We start from the raw sequence: 11,482 nt of genomic DNA on the forward strand, positions 1-11,482 counted from the left end.
AAGTTTTTTGGCATCCGGATGCGCGTTTCAAGCGCCATTCTGATCGAGGCTCAAGTTTGGGGGCGCCTACAAAATCAACCGTGGTTCGTAGTTCACCGCATTTTTTTTATCATGGAGCTTTCATCTTTATTAATAGTAGGGAAAATTATTAATTTTCTTTATAGACTAGTTTGGAAGTTGTGAATTTTCTACCAATCGCCTGCGCTTTGTCAATTCAGACTTGAATTGGCCGGTTTCTGCAAAAAACACCGGAAGCGCGCATTTAAATGAAATTGATGAAGCTTCATCCTTTGTTAACACTTCGTGAAAATTGCAACTGTTTGCATAGCTTTGCGAGTCGCAATTTTTTTGCATCCCTTTTAGTCGAGCCTCAAGTATGGAGGCGCGTAAAAATACAACCAAAAATCGAATTACACCGAAATTTATTTAAAACGGAGCCTGCATCTTCACCAACACCTGAAAAAACTTTCAATTGTTTTGATGGATTGGTCTGAAACTTGGGAATTTTTTAACAGACGCCGGCCCTTTTCGACCGCTTTGCCATTTCAGGCGTAAAACTCAACGAAAGCTCGCATTGAAATAAAATTTCAGCAACTCGAAGCCTCAATCTTAGTAAGACGATTTCCAAAATTATCAAGTAATTCCCAACTCTCAGCCAATTAAGACCCGAAATTAATAAGAGAAAGACTGAAACCGACATTCCGGTGCCCAAAACGAAGCTCTCCCGTCCGCAAGCCCGCTCATGCATATTTATAAGTTTCAGGTGCCTATAATTCGCTCCCAATATCCCGAGGGAAATAAAAATAAAGCCCCCCCGGAAGGTCTATTGAAAGTTTACGACTCCGGTGGGATTATAGGAAAATTGTTTATTCAGCCTGAACTTTCAGTGCTTTTTCGTGTTTCTACAACAATTTAGTAGCCGTGATTATGCAAAAAAAAACAGTGAAGAAATTTACACTCTTGAGTTTAAATGGTAACTCAATCTAACGTGTTTCCCTGCCCAGCCATTAGGGCTCTGCTTGACCAGGAAAATGGAAAAGCTCGTTTCCTTTTCAACGGCCCACACAGAGCTCCTTTATAAGCTTGCTCTGTTCGGGATATTATGGGGGGTAAAAGCTGGGAGCTCAGCGTTATCAAAGGCAAAGAAAAATGTTGTTTGCACACATAAAACACTTGGCCTTTTGCCAGCGGCAGCAAAAGCAACAGTTGCAGGCAACATTTCCGTTTGGGCAACAATTCTTTATAATTCTACTAAAGAAGCACAGATTTTGGATTTTGAATGAATGTCACCAAACAATCTCCAACCGAAACTGGCTTTACCCGTTTTGCTGTGTGGATCATGCAGGGAGGAACGAGACAATTTAAGCTGGAAAACTTCGGTACTCACGCATACAACAAGTGATTTTGCAAGCAGGCAATCGGAAAACTTTCCCTCCAGTTGGCGTCAACATGATCGTACTTTTCCAGCAAACTTTTTTGCAAAACAAAATTGTACATGTCGTCGATCTGGATCGAGGTGGCGCACTACACAGCACTGATATGCTGCCGCTCTGGACTCATCCAGCTATGGATAATCAACTATCAGTGCTCCAAACAGGAACAGCGTGGACGTGAGGCTATTTTTAACCGAACGGGAAACACGGATTGGGCCCCATTTCCAATCAAATGTGCAGTTCGAGCTGGTTGAGCGCCCTTTTGATCATCAACTGGTATAGTGACGAGTTACCATTACAAAGAAGCTAAATATAGTTTATTCTCGAACGCTCGAGTTGGTTGAGATAAAAGGCCCCTTTGCATCGGGTTGAATATTCGGGCAATTTGTTTTATTCTGAATGGGAGTATTGGATATAGAGACCAACTAGTGCAGTTCAGACTAGTCAGGAAAATTGCTAAATTAAGCAAAAATACGCCAGGAATTAAAAAAAAAACCAACGGCGCGTCGTACTCTAAAGGATTATGCAGCTTGACAAATGCGCCTTTGATTATTGGCTATTTTTGCTCAGTAAATAGCTTCTGAAAACCTCGCTATCGTTCGGAATCTGAATTTTTAGCAGGTTTCAGCCCAAACTTTCCCTCCACCTGTGTAACAATTGCAAATGGGTCTCTCAATTGGTTTTGGAGCTGTGATTTTTTAGTGAGTTACGGAAATACTTCCATTTTAGGTTTAAAGGTTTGGGAAAAATCAACCAATGCTCTAATTGCATTAGTATTTTCCACCGGTTTAGATCAAATATTGCAATTTGCAGCTGTAGAATCTCATGTGGATTTTTTGCGTGGTTTGAGAGTTTAAATTTTTTTGAGCTGAACCAATTTTTGCCAGGATCTGCAAATTTCACGCCCACATTGATGGCCGTGAAAAAATCATCCTAAGCTCAAAATCCAATGAAATTTTCGGGAGGTTTAGCCAAATTCTTCCTGCAAACTGTCAAAAAATTTCAAGTTGTTCGGTCATTTGTTTTAAAAGTGGTCAATTTTTAAGCGCGCCACGCAAGTTTTAAGACTACTTCGATTTTAAGTTCGAGTTTACGGGCTTTTGAAAAATCAGCCAATTCTCTGATTTTTTAGATATTTTCTGTGATTTTAGGTCAAAGCTTTGTTTTCATACCACCAAAATTTGAAGTTGCTATTTTCAATAATTGGGAATTTTGAATTTTTCTTGAGCTGCACTGCAAGTTACTAGGATCCGGACTTTTCAGGTCCAAGTTGAACGGCTAGCGAAAAATCATCCAAAGCTCCAAATCTAAGACCAATTTTCCAGATTTGTAGCCCAAACCTACTGCCAAACGGCCAGAAAGTTGCAAGTTAGTACTTCAAATGGTTTGGGAGTTGTGATTTTGTATGCACGTGCAACGTAAGAGGAATCCTTCAATTTTAGGGCCGATCTTAAGGGCTTCTGAAAAATCAGCCCATACCCTCAACCACAATGTTCAATGGCTTCCGAAAAATCAGGCAAAGCTCCGAATCTGATTAAACTTTCCTACTTTGTAGCTCAGGCCTTCCGACTAATGGCATGAAAATTTGCAATTGCTTCATCGACTTGTTTTGGGAGTTTTTTTCAACTTCAAGCGAAAATTTCAGGAGTTCTTTAGGGCGGTTGGTTTCATTGATATTTTCTCACAGTTTAGACCAAAGCTTCCTTTGTCAAGCGTAGAAAACTTCAAGCGGCTTCCTTTTGAAGTTTGGAAGTTCACATATTTTGTTGAGCCACCACGCTCAAATGCGAATGAAAATTTCTCAGCTTGCATCCCAAATCCTCCGATTTACTGGGAAAAATTGCTGCTTCAGTGAGTTGGGGAGTTTGGAAATTTTCTGGCGCTTCACGGCAATTTCGACGATTTCGGATGCAGCTTTTTTAATTAAACCAAAGTATCAATTAGTATGGAACCAAAAAAGTCGCTTCACTTGTCTATAAAGCCTTTTGTGCCTCAAACAAATTTCCATTTTAAAACATGCGAGCTTCTAAACTGAGCGTGCATGGGAATGAAAGCAAATATTAAATTCGCGTATCTCGAACGACAAAAAGCGGAAATTTATTCTCCACTTTGAGCTTTCGGGATGTCAGCACTCCTGCGATCCTCCAGCTCTTTGTTTCCCGTTCAACTCTTTCAAGCAGTGTCGCAGATAAAATTCCCTCAACATATTTTATGGGGAAATGCCGGGGGTTTTCGAGTTATTGTTAGCATGCTGTTCGGTTCTTGCTGGGATGGCCGGAAATGTGAGTTTCCATTTCCCGTGTTACCTACGTAAACGCCCTCGCTTGAATTCTAATACAAAATCAATTTTGCCGCTTTAAATCTGTGTCTTAGTGATACCTCGATGTGCCGTAATAAGCAGAATTAAGTTGGCTGGGAATTAATTCGCCACCCTGCAAGCAACGCGAAAGAACAAAGAAGTTTACTAATTGTTTTATTAAAGATTAATCTTGTTTGTTATTGATTCAGTTCCTTTTATAAAATTAAATTTCTCATTGGCAGGAAAACGACAGCAACGTTCCATTAAAGTAAATAATTTACAATTGAACAGAAACATTTCCTGCATGGAAAAAAGTCACTGTAGAATAACTTTTATCCTCAAGCAGACCAGTTTAAAGTGGCACCAAGAAATCGATTTTGCGAGGAACTTTCAAAAAGTTAATTAAATTGCAGTGCTTTTCTCTTTTACCCAAAGGATCGATCCAGTGAGCAAAAAAGTCCATTAGTTTATTGAAAGTCATAGAAGCAAGGGTTTTCTAGTGTCCAAAATAAAATTCGATAAGTTTCAATCGCTCCTTGGAAGTGGTTTCGAAAAACTTCCACCCTTCTGAGCAACGAATTATTGCGCTATAATCGAACTTCTTATTTAATTTGAAGTTAAAGTCCCTTTTACATCGCAGAAATTCCAGTCCTCTAGTTCCAGAAGTGCTTTCAAGCTGGGAAGGTTTTTGGTTGAGATCGCAAAGTTTCGTGCTAACCAAGACTGTTGACAAAAGGAAATTTAATGAAACACGCTTATTTTTTTATTTGGAAAGTTGATTTTCGGGTGATTAGTTACCGGAGGTCATTTTAAAAAATAGCCCCAATTACAGTTTCGTATCTAAAAAAATCTATTTAGATTGGTCAAATGCACAGCAATGGGGGAAAATTGTGCATTTGAATGAATTATAAAACTTACTTATGTACTTACGCAACAAAACATCCCATTTCTTTGCGTGTGTGTTGAACAATATTTCTTTATTCAAAAAGCCAATTCAAGTAGACGTAAAAAAGTCACCTTTCAATTGCACTGTTAAAGAATATTCGAGTCAAACTCAAATCATGCTACTCAGCTTCAGACGAGCTTTACAAACTTAATTAAAGTAAACTGGGGGTTTTTAATAAAAACAGTTTTCCAGGCCTCAGCCACTTGCACTGTGGGCTCGTGCAAAAAAAAACAAGAATTCTAAAGCGATATTTTAATGAATTAGCAAAATGCCATAAACAGAGCGGACGACATGGACAATCATGGAGATCCAGGTCAAACAATTGCGTGGCTTCATGTAGTTTTACCGGCTGTTATTGTTCAGGAAAGTCTTTGTTTTCTTGAATTTTTTCGTTTTGTGAACGCTTGCTTTTGTGCTGTCGACGTGTTTTATCATTAGCGTTCTGGAGACACAGTCAGGTTTTTTTTGGGTCATCCAGGGCAAATTTCTGTCTGTCCTGGATGGGAAGATGTACATTTTTAACTAAGGGCAGATTAAAAAATTTGACAAAATTTCCCAGATGGAGCTACAAAAGTCATTCTCATATGGCGCCACGACATATCCTTGTTCATCGTTAGTGGAATTTTCAAGTTTCCAACTCGCCTGCGGTAGGAGATACGATTAAAAAAAAAAGGGTTGTGCTATGACAGAACTAACGTCCATTGCTCGTTTGAAAAATGTCCCAAAATTTCCCTGATGGTGCTACAAAACTCGGTCTTACGGGGCATCAAGAATCATCCTTTATCTATCGTCGGTGAAATTTGCAAGTTTCCAACTGCCCTCGATTGGGAGACACGATTTTTTAAAATAAGGGTTGAGCTATTACAAATCGAGCGACCATTGCCCGTTTGAAAAATTTCCCAAAATTTCCCAGATAGAGCTACAAAAGTCGGTCTTACGGGGCATCAAGAATCATCCTTTATCTATTGTGGGCGAAATTGGCAAGTTTCCAACTACCCTCAATTCGGAGACACGATTTTTTTAAACAAGAGTTGCACCATTACAGAACAAACGTCCATTGGCCGTTTGAAGAATTTCCCAAAATTTCCCTGCTGGAGCTACAAAAGTCAATCCTATGCGACGTCAAGACCCAACCCTTGCCTATCGTTAGTGAAATTTTCAAGTTTCCAACTCTCCTCTAGTGGGAGATACGATTTTAAAAAATAAGGGTTGAGCTATTACAAAACGAACGTCCATTGCCCGTTTGAAAAATTTCGCAAAATTTCCCAGATGGAGCTACAAAAGTCTGTCTTACGGGGCATCAAGAATCATCCTTTGTCTATCGTGGGCGAAATTGGCAAGTTTCCAACTACCCTCTATTGGGAGACACGATTTTTTTAAACAAGAGTTGCACCATTACAGAACAAACGTCCATTGGCCGTTTGAAGAATTTCCCAAAATTTCTCTGCTGGAGCTACAAAAGTCAATCCTATGCGACGTCAAGACCCAACCCTTGCCGATCGTTAGTGAAATTTTCAAGTTTCCAACTCTCCTCTAGTGGGAGATACCATTTTTTAAACTAAAGGTTGAGCTATTACAAAACGAACGTCCATTACCCGTTTGGAAAATTTCCCAAAATTTCCCAGATGGAGCTACAAAGGTCAGTCTTACGGGGCATCAAGAATCATCCTTTGTCTATCGTCGGTGAAATTTGCAAGTTTCCAACTGTCCTCGATTGGGAGACATGAGTTTTTTAAATAAAAGTTGCGCCACTACAGAACAAACGTTCATTCTAGGTTTCAAAAATTTCGCAAAATTTTCCAGATAGAGCTACAAAAGTCAGTCTTATCGGGCATCAAGAAACGTTTATTATTTGTGGTCAGTAAAATTTTCAAATTTCCAGCTGTCCTCCGATAGGAGATACGAATTTTTAAATAAGAGTTGCGCCATTACAAAACAAACGTTTGTTGCCCGTTTGAAAAATTTCTCAGATGGAGCTACAATAGCTTCGTCGGGCTTCAAGCAGCACTTCTTGCCTAGATTTGTGGTGAATTGCAAGTTTCTCGCTCTGCCCCTGTCGGAGATATCAATTTTTAAATAAGCAATAATCCTTCATCAAGGGTTCATCTCTGGTTATGAGTAAAGTCCCTTTTATCCACTTTGCGAAGTCAGACAATGAACAAAGTTAATTCATTATCCGGGCTTGCGATAGTGGGTTCTATCGACACATGAAGGGCCAATTTAGCTACAAACTAACCCAAACTTTTGCAAAACCACAGGCAAACTTTGCGGGAATTTAAAGCCGAAGAATTTACGATCTACCCAACATACAGGGTCGATAGCTGATTTGACCCAAATTTATAAATCTTCATTTTGCAATGAGGTTGAAGAGCAATTAATTGCGGTTAAAATCGATTGGAATGTTCCGGCCCCCAATGAGCAAGAAAAGTGTGAATTGTATCGAAACTAACGTGAATAAATGCAGTGCATGTTCGAAGAGCTTTATCTGTTTTGGCCGCTGGCGATCTGAAAATTATGCTTGGGCAGATTCAACATAGATTTGGGGTAATTTAGAGCCCCCCAGTACGGTGTTTCAGTTTACTTCTTCGCCCTGAAGACTCTCCCGATCGCAGCTCAAAGCTCCAATTCTTGTTTCTGGTTTATGCGACTGCATTTTTCACAATGCTGGTTTAGGAAAATACTTTGGCTGGGTTTTTCTATTAAACCGTTAGCCTGAGTGCAACTGCCGAGGCAAAACTGACGGGTTTTAAAAATGTATCAAAAAATCCCTGTGGAAGGTTCAAGTGCGAGTCTTTCAGGGTTGATAGAGCGCAATCTTTTCTATAAAAAGCTTCCTGTCGCACTTGGTTTTGCGCGAGCTCTTCAAGCTGCAATTGCACCTTTTCATCCGCTAATCTCGTTGAATTTTCCTCCTTTCCTTTGGACTCTCTGATTAATAAAGCTGCTTACTAAAAAACTCGCTAACTTCGCGCTGGCGAGATTCAATTTGCTCAACTTCAGCGCGTGAACTTTATAGATGAAGAAAGCAGATCCTTGAACTTTCGCAGTGAAATAAAGTTCTTTATTCGTCTGCCGCCCAAGTTTAACCATCCTTTGTCTGTTGCGTTTTAAACCACATCAATTATAATTCCCTGCAGTTTTAGTTCGCAAGCCAAAGGCATGCCTGCTGCTATTGCTGCTATTTTAGGTATTCCGCAGAAGGAACTCCATAAATTACAACAATGCGAACTGAGTGCAAATGTAAAACGATCAAAAACCGTCCACATATTTCCACTGGTAAAGTCGGGCCAAATATATCATCTATATTCCTTTGTGCCATTCTTGCACGCGACATCATTTTAACTATGCAGCAGACTTTCCAGCAGTTTCAATTCGCAGGACATCGGCCATCTGCTGGCCTCAGCGATTTCGATTTATTCAATTTGCATTTTGCTCGGTTGCCCCAAGAACGGTTTCCGCCTCATGGTGAAAGTAAACTAAATTGCATTTTCCATTGCTGTGGAGCTTTGGAGACGGGAAATTTTCCACTTACTGCCGCTTGAGCGGCAGAAAACGCTTGACGAATCTCGAGAGCCCGAGCATGTATTTATACGAATAAAATGTTCGATTTTTATTCATTTATATATTGGGGGCTTTGAATTTTTTCTGTTAGCTGGAGCTAAACAGGAGTGATTCACAGTTAGCGTCTTTGTTACTTTGCAGGTGAAAGTAGAATTTGATCGGGTCCCAACCCTGGAAGTTTCACTTCTTGAGGCGGTTTTCTAGAACTTTTTCACATTTTCAATCCGAGCTTTGTTTACTTATTGGGTCAATTCCCCGACGATTTATAAACAATTCAATCACCCCGTTCCAATAATGGTCTGATTGGCCAACACGCAATGGGAAAATTGTTACTGCCGAACACCAAATTGCTTTCAGGTCTTCCCTGCATAATTCAGCAGCAAATTGAACTCTTCGAAGTTGCATGCACATGCAATTTCTATGCTAATCACTGTTGTAAAGGTGATTTGAAACACATTAGGATAACAATGTGATTTCATTGCTATTTGATGAGGAATTGGAGAGTTCGATTTAATCCCCCTTTAATCTTAGAACCGAAAATTTCCCTGTTGTGTATGCGGCTAGTGTAAATTGTAGCATGTTTAAGCACAACCGGGGRGTTTAMAGGCAGAATGGCTCACAAAAGCAGGAATTTTAGACTTTAAACTGCAAACTTCCACTATACATTTTCTGCGATCAAATGCTGCAGGTTTACAGTCTAAAACCTTATCGATTCAAGTCCYAAAACTTCCAGCTTGACTTAAAAAATTTAAAACTTGCTGCAAAAAAYTGCAATTTTTGAAAGCGTTTGCCTGGAAAAAAGACATTTCAATATAAAACAGCTTATTTGTTGGAGACTAACTGCTAAAAGCCCCCGTCCAAAACTCCCACGAGTTCCAGTAAGAAAACCTGATTTCAAAAGCAATTAGAAAGTGAACGAGTTTATTCTTTTGAAAAGTTTCCTGTGTACTTAGCCGCTCTGAAACTTTGCACTCAAGTCGCCTCTAATGTTGCAGACTTTAAACGGCGCTAAAACCTGCTCACGTTGAGCCGTTTTTGGCGAAAATCCTTTCTGCCCTAAATATTCACAATGGAGGGTTCAGGTTCGAGCGACTGGCACAAATAACACTCTGAACGCAGGCCAAAAGATTCCATCAAATATTGATCCTGCGAACTTGAAATCGGGGAAGTTTACCTTCCTGCCACTTGAGCCATGAGATGTCAAAAGAACTAGCGGGGCTTTTTTGGGAGGCACATTGAGCAAAGGGAAACTTGAGCTGAAAGGCTTTGAACCAGGAATTGGACAAAGGTACGTTAAAAAATGGCTGAGGAAGCTGGATTTTCACTGGAATGTTCACTGCTCGGTTCACTAAACGGTCAACTTTCACGAAACTGCCGATTTTCTCTTTTTTATGGTGAATCTGCGCCTAAAAACTCCGAAAGTGTTTCGCATTTTAATCGAAACGCGCATTAAATGCCTGATTGCTTTATGCAATCCGCAATGTTCAACCGTACATTTGGTGTCCAGTGTGCAATAATTAATGCAGAATGATTATTTCATGTTATTCTGCTCGGTTTAATGCATAGAATGGAATTTAAAATTGCTTCTAAATCATTTCGCAAACAGCAAACAGAGTGCGGTTTGCTCAATCATGTTATAGGATGATTTATAATCATGATTTTAGTCATGTTGGGTTGGAAAATTTGTTAGTTGTTGCGTGAACATTGGAGTATTTTGGTTGAAAATTTCAAGTTTCCATCCAATAGCTTGAAGCAATTGAGGACAACTTTCCAAAATATTTAATCTAATATGCGACTTACCTGGAATTACTGGAAGCGACCGAATTATTCGACCTGGATCTTCGGCTTTTGAGGCTGTCGCCCCTGTTGACAATTCCCTTTCCCGTAATGGAAAAATGCCTCAACCGGTAATATTCCTCCTCAACGCCGGTGTTGGGCATGGAAGCCACACGGGAGCGCTGCTGCGGCAGACAAAGATAATTCGGCCTTCCGGAGGATCGGCCCGGAGTTTTCACCGATTGCGACCGGTTATGATGAGGACTTCCGTATCTGGAATAATGGTACATTAAGTTGCCATTCTGGTTCGATGCGAAAGTCTTAAAACGAAAGGGTTTGTTGGATTGGCGGAAATTGCAAATATTCGGTTCTTGTTGACCTAATGCCAATCTATGTATAGAAAAATTGCATTATAAGTTGCCGCTACTTCAAACCACTACCAGCGAAATTATAAATGTGTTTTCCAGTTGGCCAGCAATCGGAAAACAAATCGTAAAATACGACTATTTCCACCCTGCAATGTGTACCTATTCGTAGACTGAAAATACATCAATTCCGGTCGGAAAATAAATATCAAGGTCTAAAAATAAAATAATTGATTCTCTATCTGATTGTGTATACTTTTTTCTTGAAGCTTGAAGAATAACATTTTGTAGTATACACAATGGGGCCATCGTTCAATTATTATCAGCTATTTCGCTTTTAAAATACTTTGACCAGCATACATCTTCAGTACAATTTTGACAACAATCGAACGTTTAACCCTGATCGATTTTTACAATTTTAATTTTTCAAGTGTCTAATTTTCGAATCACTTTGCGCAATTCCACGCGTATAACCGGCGATTTACCGCTTGTAGGCCTGTCAGTTTGACGACAATTACATGGCGCTGTCAAAAAATGGGCCTACTATACGAGCAATCGCGGGCTAATCCGGAAACTTCCATGCACGGTATTGGGAAAGCGAGCTGAATTTACCTTTTGAAATTGCCCCAAATACGGTGTGCAAACAAAACTATCACTTTAGTTACAAATTGAATCAAATTATCGTTGCTTATCGCAACAAATCCTAGAATCTGATAAGTTTTTCGAGCTTTTAGGCCGCTGTCGTCTTCCTGGGCGTTTTTAGAGTGGCGCTGCTTCGAACAGAACAGCTCTGAAGATGTAAGTTTCCCGGGCATGCGAAACTTTGGACAAAAATTATTTGTAGGTCCATTTCAGTATTCATGGGAAATAACCGAAAGAGCAGCTGAATAAATGCGCGAAAGCCTTTCTGGCAGCATCAAGAGCGGGCAGTCTTCCTTTGCGCATATCTCCAACAGCGACAGTCTGCCAGAAAAAGTGTCTTAAGCAAAGTGGAAGACGATAAAAAACACTATCGGACGGTATTTTTGGTTTTTAATGATCAGCGGAAACAACTGAGGCATCAGGTAAAGAAGTGCGCGAAAGTCTTTCCGGGGGTTTCAAG

General features: G+C 40.0%; 1 protein-coding gene across 3 annotated transcripts in view; it reads right to left on the bottom strand.

The window, feature by feature from the left end:
- The window catches only part of LOC109534899, a 95,069-nt gene that overhangs the window by 25,045 nt on the left and 58,542 nt on the right, over positions 1-11,482 (bottom strand). For all 3 annotated transcript variants that reach the window (XM_048661921.1, XM_019900695.2, XM_048661922.1), the window contains exon 9: positions 10,040-10,288. In XM_048661921.1, coding sequence (XP_048517878.1) covers positions 10,040-10,288 — 249 coding nt within the window. The remainder of the gene's footprint in view (positions 1-10,039; positions 10,289-11,482) is intronic.

This window comes from Dendroctonus ponderosae, unplaced genomic scaffold (genome assembly GCF_020466585.1).
Source record: "Dendroctonus ponderosae isolate FM_Combo_2020 unplaced genomic scaffold, Dpon_F_20191213v2 Dpon_F_20191213_10, whole genome shotgun sequence".
Taxonomy (NCBI): domain Eukaryota; kingdom Metazoa; phylum Arthropoda; class Insecta; order Coleoptera; family Curculionidae; genus Dendroctonus; species Dendroctonus ponderosae.